This window comes from Rhipicephalus microplus, chromosome X (genome assembly GCF_043290135.1).
Source record: "Rhipicephalus microplus isolate Deutch F79 chromosome X, USDA_Rmic, whole genome shotgun sequence".
Taxonomy (NCBI): Eukaryota; Metazoa; Arthropoda; class Arachnida; order Ixodida; family Ixodidae; genus Rhipicephalus; species Rhipicephalus microplus.
In genome coordinates this window covers 236087566-236109460 of record NC_134710.1, presented here as the reverse complement: position 1 = coordinate 236109460, position 21895 = coordinate 236087566, and the positions used below count along the sequence as shown (strand labels likewise).

At 43.5% G+C, this 21895-nt stretch overlaps 1 protein-coding gene across 1 annotated transcript in view; it reads right to left on the bottom strand.

The window, feature by feature from the left end:
• The window catches only part of LOC119187774 (outer mitochondrial transmembrane helix translocase), a 62085-nt gene that overhangs the window by 27248 nt on the left and 12942 nt on the right, over positions 1-21895 (bottom strand). The window contains exons 4-5 of the mRNA XM_037435851.2: positions 14621-14689; positions 12021-12109 (exon numbers count right to left, since the gene is read on the bottom strand). Of these exons, the coding sequence (XP_037291748.1) occupies positions 12021-12109; positions 14621-14689 (158 nt within the window). The remainder of the gene's footprint in view (positions 1-12020; positions 12110-14620; positions 14690-21895) is intronic.

Below are 21895 nucleotides of genomic sequence, written 5' to 3'. Positions count from 1 at the left end.
AGAAGTCACATCATGGCATGGTGCAAACTAAGTGACTGAGTGGGACACAGTGATCAAACGAGTGAATGAGTTTTTCTAAGTGAAACTTTTTAGTCCAAGATTTCAGTGGAAGCGGCATCATACATGGAAAAACCCAGCACTGGTGAATGTACAAAAATGCGACACTCAAAAGTGTGCCAGGCACATGCATATTCATACGAGCTATTTTCCAGTAATCAATGCTCTCTCTATCGTGGGCTTGGTAGTGATCAGATTAGCTGTTTCTGACAAAGCAAGCTGATCTTTTATCGAGGTCACTTGTCATTTCATGTTGCCCTCTTTCATTGTTGCATTTTATTGTTGCCTTTAGCAACAGAAGTGTTGCGCTGCTAAGCCCATCGGTGAGAGTCAAATTCCTGGCATGGAGGAAGAAAAAAGGTAGGAGGTTCTATTGAGTATTAAGAGTGAAAGAAAGAGAAATGCCAGGCCTGCGTGGTAGGCGCAGCACAGTCACAGCAAAAGCTAGAGGAGCGGCCTTTCAGAGCCTTTTCAACACACTCATTGGGTAACTACTGCAAGCACGCTTGCTTGGTACCTACTAGGACATTAATAATAAACTTTTGGGTAGTAGGCCGGCATTCGCTATGCTATTTTTCGTCATTCTTCTGAGAAGTGTGGTATCTGCTAAACACTTGCAAGGAATTTTGTGCCAATTGTTCATGCAGTGGCTGACGACGATGAGGAATTATGGCTGAAGTGGGTATGCGCGCCACAGTTAATAGGGGAACAAGAACAAGTTTTTGTAATGGTTTGGAGCATTGGACGGCCCACTCATTACGCTATTCGCATTGTGCAATGACTGGTTGTTCTTTTGCTGTTGTAAAACGCTTTATAAGTCGTATTAATGCGATTGCTTTCCACACATCAAGCCTGCCTAAGGCAAGTTTGACAAGCACCGGTGTAGCTCAGTGGTAGAATACTGGGCTGGCACCCCCGTGGACCTGGGTTCGAGCCCCGCAGTGCCATTGGTGCTAGGTCATGCCTGCCTAAGGCAAGTTTGACAACAAGTTACAAGCACCGGCGTAATTCAGTGGTAGAATATTGGGCTGGCACCCAGCGGACTAGGGTTCAAGTTCCACTGTGTCATTGGTGCAACGTTTTTTTTTTTTTTCTATTTTCGCGCTATGTGGTTACGGACACCGGCGGCGGCAGACAACAACAACTGCGCATGATCCGAAAAGTGATCTCATAACAGCTTTCGCTGTAAAAAGCAGACCAGGCATGCAGACACCAAGCTTCACTTGCCACCATTTCCCTTTAGGAAAATGGTGGCAAGTGAAGTATCGTTCCGTATCCTGAGCTACCCATGCCTGCATCAGCACGCTACTCGGTTTCTTGGTTGTCACCAAACGCAGTATTTGCAATTCTAGAAATTCTGTAGATTATAAGGTTTTGGGACACACCTGGTATAAAAGCAGATCACCATCTAAGAAGGTCATATATACAGTGCAAAATTTCATTAGTCAACATTCGATTTTTCAGACTCCCTAGGGACTGTGAAATTGTCTGCCAGAATGAATTCCTACTTTTTTATTCATCTCAAGCTGTCAAATTGCCACAGCTACATATGAAACAGCTTCAATGCATGCAAATACACTTATCAGGCATTCTGCCGCTCTTAATGAGCATTGCATACCTGCCAAGTTCAAGGATTTTGAATCCGGGAAATTTCCGCAACCACGGGGGGGGGGGGGGGGGGGGGGGGGCACGCGGCACGAAAGAAAACAAGGACATACAAACAAACAAGAAACAAGGGGGAAAAACAAAAGGGGGTGGGAGGGGGATCTCAATAGCAAGCGCCAACATCAGCGTTGCGGTCTTATAGTGGCTAGGAGTGGCCGAACACACGAGGGTAGAGTTTTTCGCTAAGGTGAGAGTCTCAAAGGATCAACTAGCAGAATCTATTTCTGTCAAAACAACTCGCGTGTGTCTTCCTAGGACACACGTGAATGAATGGGATGGCGCAGCTGGCTGCCGCAAAAGTGCGGGTCAAAGCTTTGCTTACTACTATATTCTTTTGACAGGAACGCCAAAACACGTCTGGCCCCTTTTTATTGCGATAGCAATTTTATGAGCAGTCCAAGCTGTTTTTTTTTTTTGTCTTCGCCCTTTACCGTTTGTGTATATGAACACTCAAAGAAGAAAAAAAAGCCACCCGCGCTCAGCACCAAGCTCGCCGCGATGCGCCGACGCGTGCTCATCTTTCACGTGTACTTTGCTCCATGGATGGATGCCTGTGCGCGCACGCTTATTGTTTGATGGAAGAATCGTGTGCCTTTGGCTCTCACTGAAACAAAAGCGTTAGTTGCCAGGCCCACAAAGGTGACTTTGGTCTCTGCACAGGCCCCTTTTGCGAAAATAGCGCACTTTTCATACACAGTGAGGTATAACAACTGGGACACTCGTTAGTTTGTACTCAACTGTACCTGTGATTACGCATCGCGCATCATATTTGTTTAAACAGCGCGTTACGTGTCGAGCGGTAAATGTTGTTAGTTCGCTCTTGACCTGCGAGTATCGTTTTCGTGCATCATTTATGTGTGAGCAGCGCACTGCAGCGTTTCCATCTGCTTGCCTTTCTCAGCATTACATTCCAAGTTGTTGCTGTCGCATTTATTGCTTCGACCTTGCAGCGAAAGTGTCACTTTATTATTTTTTACGCATTTACTGCTTTTAACCTACAGCTGCGTACCCTCGGAGCTCGTAGATAGCTATCTCGTCACCGCGACCGCGGTTTTGTGTGCGGCGGTTGCGGCAAACAGAAGTTCATTTTACAATCCCCATGCGCTTGGCTGCGCACGCGCCTTCAAAACTGAGTCGTTTTATGCCATCTACGATAGCATCTGCCGCAGTTTTGTCCCCAGAGTTTGCGGAAAGCAGCGTTGCTTTGACTGGTTGAGCACACACTTTCGGGGTTCTGTCAGTTATGTTGTCGCGATACATGATTGTGTCAAGAGCAACCGTGGTATCGTCCACAGCGGTTGTGAGAACGACAATCACACGCACTGTAGAAGACAATGCGTGCGCCGGTCGCACCCGTACTTCCGCGCTTTGAGTACGCTGCCCTCGGCCTCCGTTCGATGGTTTCCGTACTAAAGTTCGTATCACCCGCCACGGTTAGGAAATGTGTTCGAAACATTCGAATTGACGCCCAATGGAGATAGTAAAATTTGACTGGGGAATTTCAAGAATTCGTATCTGCCGCGGTTTCGCATCACTCAGATTATACTGTACGTTTACATGAATGCCTCTTAAACTCATTTATAATAAAATGGGGTAGATTTTAAAAGCCTGGAGCGGATTGAGCTGTTTTTTTGTCAATGTGCCCAGATCATGCACAGAAATTTTGATTTCCGGGAAGTTTTCATGACAACTGTAAAACAAGAAAAAAACAATGAAAATCCGGGAGTCTCCCGGCCAATCCGTGAGACTTGGCAGGTATGGCATTGTCGATGTCAGCAACCCCCCCCCAATTACGGCTCTCTCTCGTGGAGCTTTTAAACATAATAATGTGGAATAATAAGGCTGTGGTGGAACAGCAGACAACTCGTCAAGCTTTCACAATGTGCTACTGCTCGAAAATGTCCGCTGATACACCACATCTGCTGCCACGTTAAGCCAATTGTTCCCAATTTTGTGCACCATGTCACCAACAAAGGGTCCACAGAGTCATTACTGGGATGCTCCCTGTATCGTACACATGCATTTGCTGTAAAAGTGTTCATCCCTACTCCATTCCTGCCCGCACATTAGGTGCGGCGATGACGAACTGCTTTTATTGGTGAAGGAAACGCCTTTGTGCTGTGCACTTAGTGGTCTTGCACATCTTCAGTAGGGAAAAGTCGGGAGGCTTAGGACAGTTGAAGGAATGAGACAGCGGGTTTATTTCTCCTGCAATTACTTCAAAGATGCTAATCAACGACTTATAAATGGTGCTAACAGAGCAATTGCATAGACGTAATGACGGGCATCTTCAGCGAATGTAGCTTTCTGTAACTGGAATTTGCCTTTTCCACGTGTCAAAAGTAATTTCCTGCTATCAGAATTGTCCTGCTCTACGATTTAAACTGCTTTGTGGACACACATACAAATTTTTCTCAAAAAACATGCATCAGCGCTGTACTTATTCAGTGAAAAAGGTAAGACACTGCAACTTATCTTTATCCGCTGCAGGTTGCATACTTCGATTGATGATGATTGATTTGTGGAGTTTAACGTCCCAAAACCACCATATGATTATGAGAGACGCCGTAGTGGAGGACTCCGGAAATTTTGACCACCTGGGGTTCTTTAACGTGCACCCAAATCTGAGCACACGGGCCTACGACATTTCCGCCTCCATCGGAAATGCTGCCGCCGCAGCCGGGATTCGAACCCGCGCCCTGCGGGTCAGCAGCCGAGTACCTTAGCCTCTAGACCACTGCGGCGGGGCGAGGTTGCATACTTCGGGAAATGTAGTTTTGGAGGAATGGAACAGTTGAGGGAGGAATGAGACAATGTACTTTTCCTGTCTACAGTGATGCCACCGAGGTCTACCGATTTGGAGCAATTTTTGGAGCAGCAAAATTTTTATTTTGGAGTACCTTGGAGCAGCAAAATTTCTATTTTGGAACACGTTAGAGCAGCAAAATTTTCTCTTTTGGAGGAATCTGGAGCAGCTAACTTCAAATCCTGGAGAAGCAAGTTGCATTTACATTCAAGGACAAGAAAAATTATTCTGAGGCTCTTGAGAAAAGCTAGAAATATATAGATTCATTGCAAACTTCATGGAGCCTATCATCTTAGATGCACTCTCTATTTAGGTCTTAATTGATATGTGAGGTTTAACGTCCCAAAACCACCATATGATTATGAGAGACGCCGTAGTGGAGGGCTCCGGAAATTTCGACCACCTGGGGTTCTTTAACGTGCACCCAAATCTGAGCACACGGGCCTACAACATTTCCGCCTCCATCGGAAATGCAGCCGCCGCAGCCGGGATTCGAACCCGCGACCTGCGGGTCAGTAGCCGAGTGCCTTAGCCACTAGACCACCGCGACGGGGCTCTCTATTTAGGTCGATGATGCAAGAATAATGGCGTCATGCTGTTGAGCATTGTGGAAAAACTTGTTCAGTGATTATTTCCGTAGCAAATAAACAGAATACTGGTTGAATAAAATTATACTTCATGAAACAACACTATAAATACACCTATGTGGTTATCAGCAGATATGGTGGGGCATACTGCTAGAGACTCACTCAGTCCCAAGTGCATTTCTTTAAGGTGACTTCAAGAATAAAAAAAGGTTCTTTTTCTTCACGACTGATTGTACTGCTGTGCGTAACTTGATGTCATTCAGCTGGTCTCAGAAAGCCAACCTCCTCCGGCACTCATCTCTGTGCTGTAACTACACAATTAAACAAACATAGTTTTCCTTTTGCAGCAATATTTTACCTGGCTAGGGTGTTCTGTCTATACTCCAAAACCCCCCTACCGTGTCCTCTAAAAAGCAGTAGATGAAAAAAAAATTTCACAGGGTACCTTATGCATAGGCCCAATACAACTCGAAGACAACATTTTGTTTTTGATGGGATAGCAATTACATGGACAATCTCGACTGATTTTTCCCGTTGCCATGGGTGTAGCCATAAATGAAAAAACATTTGGTGGGAAGGGAGAGGAGTAGCTCCTAGATCTAAAGGGGTGGGCAGGAAAAAGGTCATTTTGCGCTATATATGCCATGGCAAAAAAATTTCAGAGGTGGGGAGAAACACGTTCCCGATTTGCCCCCCCCCCCCCCCCCCACTGCTACGCCTTTGGCTATCATGTTTTGTGTAATGCCCCAATCAATAACATCCCCCGGCGCATCGTGTTATTTATACACGCGAGTAAAAGCGTGCGAGCGGGGGCAATGAACGCAGCTAAAGCAGAGATAAGAAAAGCCGATTTATTTCCTTTGCACTGAGGGCAGATGCGATACCATCACCCTACGTGCCAGGCCTCCCATCGATTGTTACTCAAGAAGAGAGGAATGCGCTGCCCGTGTCTAAAGGACAGGAAGGACTGAGCTAGGAACGCAAGGAGGGTAGGGGGGCGTTGGTATGAACTTTGACTTGAAGGGTGTGATTGCTGGTGCACGCGCTATTTACGGCTGGTATACCCATTGACCTCCATTAAAAAGTCAGGATGACACATCCCCACTCTCCCATGTGGGCACTTGTGAAGCCACCAGAAGGTGCCTTTGCTGTTCCGGAAGCTGGCATCTTCTGGGCGTTCTAAGCGCGTAATTCAAACGTTAATGGGTGGCTGTTGTTATTCTGATCACAATTTTTTCATTTTTGATAATGTAACATTCTCGCGGTCATCCAACACTACAAGAAAAATGAGACGCTGTAGCGACGCCGTTAGAATACGGCAGAATTCTGTCATCTACTGGTGCGAACAACTAACTCTACGATTAGGCATCACTGGGAAAGGCGACTAATGCTACACGAGACGCCGTAGTGCCGCCTTCTGAATACGACGGAATGCTGTAACGTACAACTTTACAATTACTCATTAGTCAGGAAACAGATAAAAAATCACAGCATATCCACAGAATGAATGATGATGCGTGGGGTGATGTGTGCATCCGTCTTTCCGTCCGAGCCTCTGTCCGACCGCCTGTGCAACCGGACGCACGGATGGACGGACGCTTCGCCCCACTCACCACCTTTCCCTCCGTGGATATGCTGTGAAAACCACTAACGCTATCTTGTTATAATATTTGCAAGGACTTAACACACAACGCCATTTTTTGAGCAAGTCATAATCTAAAGGTGGCTACATGCTAAATACGATGGAGAGAAAATGACCTACGGCCTAAGAAGCTTTGTCCCTAAAGATTGTCATGGAATTTTTTTAGCAAGAAAATGAGTAATGAGTGAAATGCTAGCCAGGAGTGCAAAGGCTTGTTCTTTGTAAGTGATCCAGAAAAGAAAACAGCGTTAGAATGGCATTGTTTCGATAAGTTTTTAGAACCGAGTGGTCAGAACATGACTGCAAAAGGGTCACGGCAAAGACTGCTATCTGGAAATGGCATCCAGTTGTCCCTTTTAGAGTTACTGACTCCCTTATCGCATATTTGAGGCGTCAAGCGTGGAAAGCTGCATATATATATATATATATTAAAAAGACACCTTCAACACGCCTCATTACAAAAAATGCGATGAACTACCCCAATTTCCTCGCAGATTGCGTAAAAAGTAATATAATTATGAGGTACTTATGGGCACCGTACAGTCAAGTTTGCCGATCAGACTGCAGCACCAGAACACATAACCTAGCACATGAAAGAAGCAACATTGAGATTTAGTAAAAATGGAATGTGATGCACGCGTCTCGCACCTGGCATCACAGTGCAGCTTGTGGCCGGGATACACGGGGGACACATGCACGCGTCTATTTTCTGCGTGCCCCTAACGGCCAATGGCAGCGACTTTTATACAGGACGGTGAGAGCAACGCAGCTCCCTCTGGTCAGTGAACAGTGCCTATGCGTGAAATGTCTTCGTGGGAACATTTCCGGTAGATTCATACAGTTTAAAGCACTACAGTCCAGCATTTCATTAAAAATAGAAAAGCCCTTGCGCCTGCAGCAGTCGAATGTTCATGGCAGCGGCGGCTTCCGGGACACCAACAACGGCTTCTGGTGGCTTCAACCGTGCACGCTCGATGCGACTGTGCTTCACTTTCTAGAGTAGCCGTATAAGGGTATGCACTGAGCCTTGATTGCAAGGCGGCCGCACAATCATCGCGCTATTTCGGAGGTCCATTTGTATGTTCCGTTCAAGCTGTACAGATAGAATCACACTGATCTAGAGCAGTGGATTGCGTGCCTGTAGACACTGTTGTTGGCCGCAGCTTGTATCTCACGCTAGCTGCAAGCTTCTGTTGATGCTTACATTAGAGTACAAGAGCCTAACACGCAGTACGACCATGTTTGATAGCATGCTAGCTGCAAGCTCCTGTTGATGCTTACATTAGAGTACAAGAGCCTAACACGCAGTACGACCATGTTTGATAGCATTATGGCATCTATCTTTACATATTTCTAAAGAAAATGGCAACTAGAGCGGCCGACTGGACGCTCTAGACAAGTCTGATTCCATCTGTACGTGCATAGCCGTGCAAGAGATATTTCAGAGGTCTCTAGTCACCCAGGTCATGGATGTCGAATACCGTTCGTGCAGTAAGTTTTTGCGAGTACATGGACATCAAGCCTTATTATTTGGTATAACGATACAATTTATTGGTATCGCAATCATTGCTAAGAGCGTAAGTGAAACTAACAAATTGTATTTTTTAAGTCCGATATCGCGTAAATCAAAATAACGCTGGCCAAAGGCACAATGATCACTTTAGAGTCCGAAGTTTTGGTGCTGTCAGTTATCTAAACGCGAAGCAAATGTTAGTAGCATAGAAAGTTCACGAGCAGTTTCATTATGCCTTGAAATAGCACGCGCCAGCTACTTTAAGCGACGCAATAGCCTCCTCTCCACCCCTCCCTTCAAATTGAAGCAATAAATGCGATGCCATGATGTTCATTTTTTACAGGGAAAGCTGTTATGAGATCACAACTCGAAGTCACGCGCAGTTGTCGCCGGTGTCCGTAACCACATCGTGCTGAATAAGAAAAAAAAATCTAGCACCAATGACACAGTGGGGCACGAACCCGGGTCCGCTGGGTGCCAGCCCAGTATTCCACCACTGAGCTACGCCGGTGCTTGTGACTATAGGCAAACTTGCCTTAGGCAGGCTTGATGTCAGGAAAGCAATCGCGTTAATATGACATAAAGCATTTTGAAACAGTGAAAAAACAACCAGTCATCGTACAATGTGAATAGCATAATTAGTGGGCCGTCCAATGCTCCAACCCATTACAAAAGCTTGCTCTTTTTCTCCTATTAACTGTGGTACATACCCACTTCAGCCATAATTCCTCATCGTCGTCAGCCACTGCATGAACAATTGGCACAAAATTCCTGGCAAGTGTTTAGCGGATACCACGCTTCTCAGAAGAATGAAGAAAAATAGCTTAGCGAATGCCTGCCTACTACCCAAAAAAATTTATTATTAATGCACTAGTGGGTATCAAGCAAGTGTGTTTGCAGTAGTTACCCAATGAGTGTTTTGAAAAGGCTCTGAAAGGCCGCTCTTCTAGCTTTCGCTGTGAATGTGCTGCGCCTTACGTGCAGGCCTGGCTTTTTTTTTTTTTTTTTATCCCTGGAAAGCGAAAGGCAAACGTGGGCGTAGCAGCTTCGCAGGCCTTCGACACCAGAGCCACCAGTGATGGCCTCACTATAGTTGAGCGTATTAAAACCGAATTACAGCTGCTCCAGCCAGGAGGCATGCTTTTATAAATTAGATGACATTTAAAAAGAAAGCGCTGGCCGACGAATCGCCACCCCAGTTTCCCGCTACTGATTGGACTAGATGTCACGAGCCCATGCGGAGAGAGCGTTTCGCCGTTCCGCGGAATTGCAAAACAGAGTTGCATCGGCACCAAACATGGCATAATGAATTTTAGGATGCACGCACTATTGCTTTTTATTCAGCGTAATAGGTACGTGATTGTGACTTTCGTGGTCTCGAGAACAAGGTGCAAATGCATTGACGTGCCGGCGTGACTATTGCCGGTGATAGACGCTCCCAAATCCGACTTTGGCGCAATTGCTGTTGATACTATCAAGATGGCGCAGTAAATTTGATTTGGCTCACTTTGGCACCGTTGGTACTGGAATGGGATCACTGCTCTCTATCCTACTGCCACACCATGGGTACACAGCGGAGGGGGGAAGGAAGAGCTAAGACAAAGGTCGTTACATGTACTTTGGGGAAGCATCCAATTTAACAAGAAATTACATAGGCTAGCACGACAGCTTGGACAGCCGCCACAGCCCATCCAAAAAAGAAATAGCATTTACTGAAGGATTCCGGCTTTTCAACTGAAGCAGACACACTTGCCGTTGCCTTTGACGAGAATCACGACGACATGTCAGGTTTTGATAATGACTGGGATGGCATGTGTGAAATCAATTGGCCTAATAATACATTCAGGTAACAGAAGACAATCTTTTTCTAGTTAGCTCAAGTAAAAAAAAACAATGGCATTCATTACATAGCTAGAGTCAAGAGCAGTCATAACATGACAGCGTCATTGTGCAGTTCCTACGTAACAAAGAGCTCTCAGTTCTATGTTCCTCCAAACAAAGATATGAAAACTTTACCAATTACGGACATTGCAATGAAGATGCCAGTGTCAAAAACTACCGGTGCAGCAAATTTTGTGGAACCACGTTTAGTGTTTCACGTTTAACTATCACTTATAATCGTCACTGAAGATACTTGGACCATTGTGTTACACACATACCACTGCTCCCAAGTGATGTTATACTCCACCCAAAGAAGCGGGTGGAATGGGACAGTTCTTACATCACAAACTATTTTTTTACAGCTGCACCATAAGCAGTAGAAACTAGCGTATCTCAGAAACTCTACAGCTTGTCTAGACCTGTATTATAACCAATCAAACATCCTTTAGTATTCATGTTCAACAAAACTAAAGAAATAACTGTGAAAAGTGTCCCAATCCTCCCAACTCTTCCCTAAGTTTTCTTGTGGTACGTCGTTCCTCCCTCATGGTCTCATCTGCTGCAGTCTTGCACAACGAGGCCGCATGAATGGTGGTGCAGTGCGTTTGTGTTATCGTCTATTAAAGCCGTGCAGTATTCAATACAACTTTGCTAGGCCACATGCATTGCCAAGCAGTTAGTTGAAGAGGCTTATATTATAGGTTTTGCCAGCAATTAAGCTGTACTGGTGCATTTGCCACCAGCCACTATCGTGCTTCTGTGCATTTCCGGTGCTTATACGTAAAGACATCGCAGCACTCCACCATGACAGTGGCTCCTTCAACGGCCCCTTCAGATTTTCGACATGCTTAACTTCATCATATATTGGCATTGAAGCAAAGTTGCCTTTTTCACCCTTCACGAAAGTACTGGTTCAAACTTACGTGGTGATATATGTGGCACAGACGGTGTCCTTAATGCCATTTCAGACCTTCAATTTACGCAGACAGACCGAAAAATCGAATGCCAGAGATTTTCAGCGCCCAAAAGTTTGGACATTCTTACACAGTGACTTCTCTGGGTCTTGTGATGACGATTTCAAGCATGCCCAAAAAATTGGGTGTTCAGGAATCAGCAGGTGACTGTATGTCATGAATTTAACTTGGTCAAGCTTCTATGTTTCAAATGTACAAATAAGCTTGCAGGTTTCCTATAGCTCTTTGGTATCCTTGATATCATCCCTATGCACTATCACACAGTCATGCAAGTGAACTAAAATTAATTTACACCGAGTACCATCTTGCCTCTTGTGGCAAGCATACTTGCTACAATGTGCTCTTCTTTGACTTCCTGGTTTGAGTAGGCTTATAATCAGATGAATGGCTATTCTAAAAGAAACTATCGTCTATATAATGTACATACCTGCAAAGGCAAATTTGCTGAAGAAAAAGTAGTTTCACTGTTTGTTATGCAGCTGCCCCTTTTTTGGTTCGGTATCCCTGGTTAATGACCATCCATACAGACCTAGACATTGTGGGCAAAGACTACAACTTTTATTATTGCCAGTTTTTACACCATGTCCTTGCTGTGAACATGACGATAAGATTGATGTTGAACTATACTACTGTTAATGCAAAGAATGTCAATTACCACACTATTATTCAAACTACTGCAAGCAATTTGTCTAAGACGTCATGAATGCAGCCCAATGTTTGTGCCCTTTTTGCCTGCATTATTTCAGTGCTTTAAATTGCAGCATGTTGGGCCAAATAAACCACTATATGAGTCAGAAACATTTTTTAAAAATGCATCCAGTAACCAAGCAGTACTAAAACAGTGGCCGATATGCAACACAACAATTCAAATTATTTCATATGCAAACAAACTTACCAATGTAAAAACAGCACTGGCGAGCTTTTGAGATTCTCCGTACCATTTGTCAGTAAGCGCAGCGACCTCTAAGTTGATAAAGCGGGCTCCTGTCAAAGATAAAAGTAGCTCATGACGATGAATGATTCTCAGATGACACATACAAAGTGCCATTATTTGGTGAACCAACATGGTGAGTGTGTGTAAGACTAACTTTGTCAGCCAAGAGAAAGACAACTTGCTGGTAATTTTTTTTTATGTAAATGGCTTCTATGACCAATCTTCCTTAGAATTATACTAAAAAAGAAGAACAACATCGACCTCAGCATGGAGATTAAAATATGCATACTCATGCCAGAACTCGGTTGCTGTAGCAAGAGAAATAACAGTGAGTTAAGCCTCACTTAAGCCATCTGCACATTCTGCTCTCGAAATAATGGTGCACTGTTCTGTACAGTACTGAGATTTAAACACATTACTGTATAATGACTGCTACTAACAATAACTCATGATAACTGCATTATGTCGCCCCGCCGCGGTGGTCTAGTGGCTAAGGTACTCGGCTGTTGACCCGCAGGTCGTGGGTTCGATTCCCGGCTGCGGCAGCTGCATTTCCGATGGAGGCGGAAATGTTGTAGGCCCGTGCGCTCAGATTTGGGTGCACGTTAAAGAACCCCAGGTGGTCGAAATTTCCGGAGCCCTCCACTACGGCATCTCTCATAATCATATGGTGGTTTTGGGACGTTAAACCCAACAAATCAATCAACTGCATTATGTCACAGTAAATTTGACTAGAAAAAATAATGTTGGTTCTTATTCAAGAGTTTGAGTAAACATTTTGCCAATATGGCATGAAATGTACACACTGGAAACAAAGTATATGCATTACTTAGCCATAAATGTTCACACTTCAATTCGTGGGTACTGCACTTGTGCTGACCTGATGATGTGTTCGGTGATGACCTGGATTGAATCAGCGAATATACAAAAGGTAAGTTGTTTAAGGGGATATGCAGGTTGAAAAATGCGAGTTTTCTAAAAAATTATCGTTTATTTTTGTTTTCACTACAGTACCTCGACTGTTCTGAAACAAAAAAAAAAACTACGTCGAGACTCAACTAGCAATGCTTTAAAATTGCGTCTAAAGATCACAAGGTGGCTGTTAAAAGGCCGAAGTGTGCAGTCCTTGAGCACCTTGCCACTGATAATGCGCCGCCGCTCGTCGTTATCGATCGCATATGAGGCAAAGCAAGCCTCACTTTTCAAATAACAACGGTTTCCTGTGCAGTTGCAGCACAAGAAATAATAAAAAGAAGCATGCTTCTGCCGCGTTTTTTCGAGCGCCATGACTAGCTTTTAAGTCACGTGGTACGGATCGCAGACCACCATTGGTCGTTGCGTGCCTGTGTGTGCTGTGAAGCCCACTTGCAGGATTCATGTCACGAGCAGCGCTGTTGAAGAACCCTTTAGCCGTGTGTTTATTTGCATTATGGACGAAGAAAGTCATAGCATGCGCAATAGTTACGCTCTAAACATAAAAGCTGCTGTGACCACGTCCTCTGTAGGAATAGACTACGAGCAGCTGGTCAGATTTCAGGCAATTCTTGGCTTGCAAAAGCAAATGCATCATAAGTCATCAGCTGTCAACCGGAAATTCCGTGAATGTGACAATGAATGACAACTGCGCCAATCTTGCGAGGTCGAGGAAGCTCACAGTGAGAGAAGTTGGCGGGAATGACATGGCCGTTAAGTGCGACAGTACATGGTACAAACAGGCCACAAAAGCCACAATGGTATCGGCACTGTAGTGTCTCTTGACACTAGACTTTGCTTAGATTTGCAAATCTTGTCGAACTTTTGCCTAGCTTGCAGTCGGCGCGAGGCTCTGCCAGATGAAGTGGAAGAAGTTTGGCAAGTATTTCATGGCCCTTTCTGTGAGCAAAATGTATGTGAAGAGTCAGCTCGAAGGAGCCGTGAGGGATAAACTTATGGTGCTGGCACATTTTAGTGGCAGTGGCTACTACACGAAAGATGGTCCTTTTTTCTGTACAATGTTCATCTCATTTAATGACATCTTTTATAACTAAACATTCAATTTTAACTTTAAAGCTTGTTTTTCTCCAAAAAATTTGCCATTTTTTTCAATGTGCCCCTCCTTTCTTGGGTACTTCTTGTGCTCGGATCTGCATGAAATTTTGCCCAAATTTTTTCCAGAGTATGAGAAATGCAGTTATATCTAGTTTAAATTTCAATAATTTTATTATATGATAAAAATTCTATGTAAACATTTACTAAGGTAGAATAAATATAGACTTTCCACGTTCGAATTTTTCACGTTTATTACATATTTTATATGCACTTCCTAACAAGTTTTCTGCATTCTAGACTTTATTTAAAATATTATGAACTACCAATAGTAAAAAATTATGGAAGTTTAGTGGTGGAAACAGGCGGGCAAAAGGGTTAAGGTCTTTACTGTGTCATATTGCAGAATCAAGTGTGCAACTTGCAAGAAAACCGATTATATATATTTGCCTCATTTAGTGTTGCTCTCTGAAACACTTTTACTTCTGCACTGGTGTTTTATTCACTGTGAATAAATTTTGAACTCATGCACCCACCAGCTTCTCGTGCTGTCGCTTTTGCTATCATGGTTTTACCACAGCCAGGTGGACCATGAAGCAGCACTCCTGTAAAAATTAAACACAATGACAATAAATTATGTTTCTTTATGCTCATTTCTAAAAGCAACATTCATGGGCATTAAAGCACTTTATGGCGCCACCAAAGCTTCTTCAAATGTGCATAGTAACATACGTAGAAACCTGCTACAATAACATTTACGAAAAAACAAAGATCGCTCTATTGCAAACAAGATTAAGAAAACACATTAAATGATCACAGCCTTAATAAATTCAGTTCCAAACTTGCACTAATTTCACATCCATATAGGTAACTGCTAAGACTTCCTTGTATGTATTAGCTGGACAAGGTTCATGAGTTCTCCCACGACTTCTCCTGCCACAAACTGATGCTTATTGAGTTGCTGGCCACATTGGCATGAGTCAAATGAACCTCCACCATGATGTCCCACCAACTCAAAACTGCTGGCTGCACTGGCATGAGTCAAATGAACTTCCACCTTCGCATGCCACAATCTAAGAAATATAGAGAAACGGGAAAAACAAAGGACCAGAAGTGCCACATGTATTTATATGCAGTCTACACAAGATAGGCCAAGAGACAAAAAACAGGAGGAGAATGCAAACCAATGGGTGAAGTGAAGGCACTGAATGAGGTGCTAAAAAAGCAGTACAATATGGGATATAAAATGTCATTGAGCACTGATCTCTCTTAATATAACCCACAGTGGCATTTTCTAACTCCATTCAAGTCATTATATATAGAGGATTGCCTATGTGCATTTACAATGACACTGAATTTTAATGCCTTAATCTAGACATACTGAATGATAACTTGTAATGAACAGTAACAATGCCCTCACAGAAAACAGAGAATTTACTCTTTGGTTCACTTTGTTTTATGAAAATTCTCGCTAATTAGTTTCAGAAATACTTGAGCGTAGTCTTTACATATTTGTAATCAGCATCAAAAACAGCTAACTACAACTGTTGAAGAGCTTATAAAGCAGTCAAATGCAATATATGCGTTTTACAGTTTCCACGGAAATTCTAAAATTTTAACGATTTTTGCAAAATATCACAAATTTATGGCACTTATCATGGTGTTTAACTCATCATTTAACAAATAAAATTTGTATACTTTACATAAAATTAACTATGTATAGTTCATGAAACTAATTTTTTTTTTCCAAATTGTAGCGATAAACTTGATACTTAAGCCTTTTTAATATTTTTGTTTTTCTAAAAATACTAATGACCTAAAAAAAAAAAACACGGCTGATCCCCTTGGTTAGAAATCAGTAAAACAAGTGAAACATGTCTTCACAGAGGCAACTGAGCATTTACTGTGCATTGTTCTGCCACGAGGGCGAAGAAATGAATGCTACAGCAACAAATTGTAATGTCAGGCAAAGAACGGCAAGCAGCTCAAAACTTTCAGCGCACACCTCAAGCAGAAAGCACACATGAAATGAGCATACACAGGACAAGTATGGACCAACAACTGTCACAGCTCGACACTTTAAGGGGACACTAAAGTCGACATTGATTGCTGAAACAGCGGTCCAGAAACCTCGTAGTGCTACTTTTGTGCCAAGGAAGTGCTCATTTTTTAATAAAATCAAGTTTTATTGGTCCACACTGCGGGAGCAGACTTCAAATCAGCCGCCTGAAAGTGGTCTTTCTGATGTCACTAGTGCTGTGCCTAACGTTTGGCCGCCTTTACTCCACGGCCGCCAAGACTAGTAGCAGCAGGGTGAAAGTAGCAGGAGCCACAGCAGCAATGGACATTGAACAATTTTCCATTTGCTTTGTTAGAACTGGGCCCCACTAGATGGCACCACCCATCCAGCCTAACCAGGCGGAAATGGAACTTTTGAGCCACTCACGCCATTCTCCATTGTACGCCAGGTGGTTCTTTTTTTTTTTATATAAATCAAACAAACAGACAAACTGCATTTTATTACGTTTCTTGATGCATGACAGGTTCTTTTCTTATTGCAGCTAGCTTTACTACTTGTAGTTGGACACTTTCTCATCTTTGGGATCATTTCCAAAATGTCCCACTCATGGCGCAGGTTCTGTGATATAGTTAGCTTAATTTCTCGGTAAGCAGGGCGCTTCTGTTGATAATATTGCCATTTTAGCCATCACACATCGACCTTTCATTCCAACATAAATTGTCATTTGCCTTCATTGTTGCTTTAAAGCGTCCTGCTCAAACAAAAAGAACGCCAGGCCTGCGCAGTAGGCACAGCACAGTCACAGCGAAAGCTAGAAGAGCAACCTTTCAGAGCCTTTTCAAAACACTCATTGGGTAACTACTACAAGCACACTTTCTTGGTACCCACTAGGGCATTAATAATAAACTTTTGGGTCGTAGGCCGGCATTCGCTATGCTATTTTTCGTCATTCTTCTGAAAAACGTGGTATTCGCTAAATACTTGCAAGAAATTTTGTGCCAATTGTCCATGCAGTGGCTGACGACGAGGAATTATGGCTGAAGTGGGTATGCACCACAGTTAAAGCAGGATTCACACGAGGGGGAAATCCCCGGAAAAGAGGCGAAGATGGCACATCACGTGACGACGACGTCACAGGTTAGTGTGTGGATGCAACCTCCTCGCGGCTCCTCGGGGGAGTGGGGATCGTTTCTCCGACCGATCCCCGTGCAGCGAGAAATATAGTGGAATTTCGGGTGGGTGTCTGGCCACATTGTAGCCCTCTCTCCTGCGGTGCCTGCAGAACGCGACGGCGGCGGCTGTTCCAAATTACGCACCGGACATGCGTGCCCCGTGATGACGAAAATCAACGATTAAGCAACTTTTTTCTTTTCTCTTGTGGAAAAATATCCTCGCTTGTGGAACATCTCTTACGATGACTATGTAAAACTAACCTAAAAAATGGTGCGCGAAAGATGATAGACAAGCAGATGATAGAGTGCCACCATTTCTATGGAGTGATATTTAGTTTTGTTTTAAAGTGGTTATTCTGATAAGAATTGTGACATCGTCCACTTTTGTTTTTGTTACTGCTGCTGCTCTGCTTGTTCAGCCTGGTGGAGATGTCTTACTTTATAACAAAATTTTTTTAACAGACCTCTCAATTTAAGATTAGATGGGCAGCCATAGAATCCGAGAGCTGCTTTTTATTTTCAGAAACATGACAAACTTCATATTTCACCTTATCGGCTGCACTGATGCAGCATAATCTTAGGCTGAGTTTGTGTAGTGAATAGAGAAGTGGTTTTCTGTTACCTTGTGTTTGGATATTATAATGAAACGCTTGTGCAGATAATTGTCAAATATTAATAGGCTAGATCCCTTCGATTCTCGGTAGTTGTCATGAGAGAAATGCTATGATAGCATAATTCCTTTGTTCACAGAAAGCCAACCGAGATCGAAAAATACTGAAATTCCTATCCACCGACTCAGTAGTAGTATTTGACGAGTCAGAGCGGCTGTGAGCAATTTTGTAGTCGAAAAAAAAAAAAAAAAAAGCCGTTGTCAATGACGCTGCCCAGAATGTCACTTTGGGCAAGTTCGTTTTTGCAACAAGAAAAGCTTGTGGTGGCGAGTCAAACCAAGGGCAACGCCGCATCTGCATTCCACACAATAAAAAAGACGTATAAACAAGAAAGTTTCTAAAAGCAGCAAAGTGGCAGGGGGGAGGGGGGTGTAAAACAGGCACTTCTTCAGCCCTTTCCTCACCCAAGAAACAAGAAACACCAGCGCCTCCCTCCTTCTCCAATCAAGACATAACGCAGCTTTGAGGCCCCCCCCCCCCCCCCCTCCACCTTTCCAAGACGAAAGCGTGCCGATATAGATATAGCTGGGTGGTCAAAGAGTTCTTCAGTGCTCCCGCTCCATTATATGATAGAGGCTCTGGCCACATTGATCTCCCCCACCGTTCACCTCGTCCGTGTGAGTGAGGGACATTTGCGGGGACTTGGCCTCGCCTGTTCACGTCACTAGGCTCCCCCTTTATCCCCCGTGTATTTCTCTCTCGTGTGAATGCCGCTTAATAGGGGAACAAGAACAAGCTTTTGTGATGGTTTGGAGCATTGCACGGCCCACTCATTAAGCTATTTGCATTGTGCGATGACTGGTTGTTTTTTTGCTGTTGTAAAATGCTTTATAAGTCGTGTTAACGCAATTGCTTTCCCAAGCCTGCCTAGTTTGACACCAAGTTACAAGCACCGGCGTAACTCAGTGATATAATATTGGGCTGGCACCCAGCGGACCCAGGTTCAAGCCCCACTGTGTCACTGGTGCAAGGTTTTTTTTTTTCTAATTACAAGCCATGTGGTTATGAACACCAGCGACAACGGCGGCAGACAACAACTGCGCATGACCCGAAAAGTGATCTCATAACAGCTTTCGCTATAAAAAATGCACGAAATGAACGCACAAGTATACACAGGCCGAGTGTAAACTGTCACCATTTTTACTTCTTCGTGTGTGAGCAGCGCGCTCCTTCCATAAATGTGGCCGTGGCAGTGAGCCAAGCGACCTGCTTGCTCTATTTAACTACTGCAAGTACAAAGCAAACTTGCGGTGGAAGCACAAGAGGTAAAAAGTGCCTGAATCATGAGATAAGTGCGTGCTCGAGTGAGTACGCCCCATGCAGGTGCGCGCATAGCAAAATGCAGGGGCGACGACCTTTAGAGCGTGCCCAACCTGTGTTTTTCGCGGCATATTGCTGACTAAAACGCACTGAAGTTGCTGAGTTCTGAGGGCCGCCAAAGGTATATAGTGAATACAAATAGCTAGCTGTTACCAAGCTAGACAGAGTATGCTCTGTGGTCTCGTGCGTTTCGCGCCACGCGCTGCGGAGCGAGAGGTCGTAGGTTGGACGTCTAATAACATATTTTTCTTCTTGTTCATTTCTTTGCAATCTGTTAGTATATATTTTACGTCATATGTGATGTAAATACAGCCGGCGAAGTTGTGGTAGACCCCAGAATAAAACACTTTCATTTTAACAACTTTGCTTTTACTCTGTGACTACTCTTAACATTTTACTTTTAAATGCAAGAAACCTAATCAAAATCTGCAGAGTAGTTGCCGAGAAAATTATTGCACTGCTTATACATGTTCATATAAGGACTTTCGGCAAAAGCATTAGAACTTGATACTGAACAGGCAGAACTCTGCAAGGCGATCTCACTAGCATGCCAGAGGACACATTCACATAAAGACTTTATGGTGAAACTTCTCACCTGTTGGTGAACCAGCCGAACTTTGCAACGTGAGCACATAGGCAGCTTGTACGATTTGAATGACATAACAATGCATATTGCAGTAGTGGGGCAAGTAAAAAGGCTTCTAAAAACTTTTACTATTGAAATAATGGTATATACAGCCAGAACCACATGTATTAAATCTGAACAGGATCATGTAATAGGTAAAATAAAACATTAGTATGCCTCCATGCATTACACGGCTGTGTCGCAGTGAGCTCATGAAAGCTAATTGGTCCTTATCAAATGCACAAACCCTTGTGGCATGAGCCATTCATAAAGTGAACTCTCAGTAGACAGAAATAACCTCTTCATACTAACCTTTTCAAACCTTTCCTTTCGCGAACCATTAGTGAATGCAATACATTGCCTAGATGTGCTTTTCCTAAAATTGGCATTCCTGACTTTGAAGAATACATGCATCCATTCGCTTAGACATTGTTAATAGCATGCTAGATAATGTCATCTCATGTTTCAGTTGTGTTGCTTTACATTTGTGCGCATTTTTGGAAATGCACACTAAAGTGTGCACTTCTCGAAATGTGTGCATTTTTCACTAGTAGTGTCTATTTAATTCGCCTTACTTAGTATGCACTTGTTTTTCAGTTGTAGCGTCACATAGAAAACTTGCTGAATAATCTGCTAACTTTGTTTTCACTGTGTTCCCTTTTTTTTCCCTCCTGCTTGATCTGCGGACTGTAGTATGTACTAAATAAATAAAATAAATAAAACGAATACTTTAAAGGGACACAAAAGTCAAATAAAAATTTACGTCACAGTGAAAGCTCAATGTATGACATCCAAAACAACAATATTATCAACAACAGTGCCCTACTTACCGAGAAATTAAGGTAAATGCACAAGAGCACAAGCGCCACAGTAGAACATTTTCAAAATGATCCCGATGACATCAGACAGACAGCCTACAATTAATCACTAGTAATCGATCTAACTGTAATAAATAAAGAACCTTCCAGCCATTAAGAGAAGCAATAAAATTCTGCTTGTTCGTTTTTGTTTGATTCATGGAAAAAAGAACCGCCGGACGTTACTATGGGAAATGGCGCGAGTGGTTCAAAAATTCAATTTTTGCGCGGTTACACAGGACAGGCGGTGCCATATAGCGGGGCACAGTTGAAACAAAAGTGTCTGTAATTTCGAAGCCAATGGTGGAAAATTAATGAATGGCCCTTGTTGCTGCTATGGCTCCCGCTGCATTCAGTCCGCTGCTACTAGCACAGTAAAGCCGGGCAATGTTGTCTATGGCAACAGTGACGAGAGACGGTCCGGTCGGTCCGCTTCTTGAGGCGGGTAATTTGAAGTGCGCTAACCCAATGCAGAGAACTAAAACGTGATTTTATAGCATTTCGAAATAGGCCCTTCCTTGGCACACAAGTAACACTACGAGGTTTCTGGACCGCCATTTCAACAATCAACGTCGACTTAAAAGTTGACTTTTGTGTCCCTTTAAAGGAGCACTGGCATCAAATTTACTCATGTCAAGATATTTGCATCAACGAACAGCTATTGATATCCTAGTAGTGATTTGCGACCTCAAACAGTTGACTTTCGTGTCCCTTTAAAGGAGCACTGGCATCATTCACTCATGTGAAGATATTTGCTTTAACGAACAGCTATCGATTGCCTAGTAGTGATTTGCGACCTCAAACAGAACTGAGGAACGAATAACTACGAGATTTATGGATTTATATCACTGGGATCTAACACAACTAAAACGGCCGACAATTTCGCCATTTTTAGCGCTGCGAGCGCTACCAGTAGCGCAACTTCGTGGTCACCTTTAGATCGCGCCACAGCTGACCACTTCTCCACAGAAAAGAGTGACCTCGCCGTCTCCGCCATACAAAATGTCGACTAGAGTTGAATACGACAGTCTGGAGCTTGAAATCACGACAATTTCGCGATGCCGCAAATTCAATTTTGCTTCGATCGATCCTTGGCAGAACAGATTCCAAAATGTACGCAGTTCTAAGCAGCAATGAGCAGGTGCC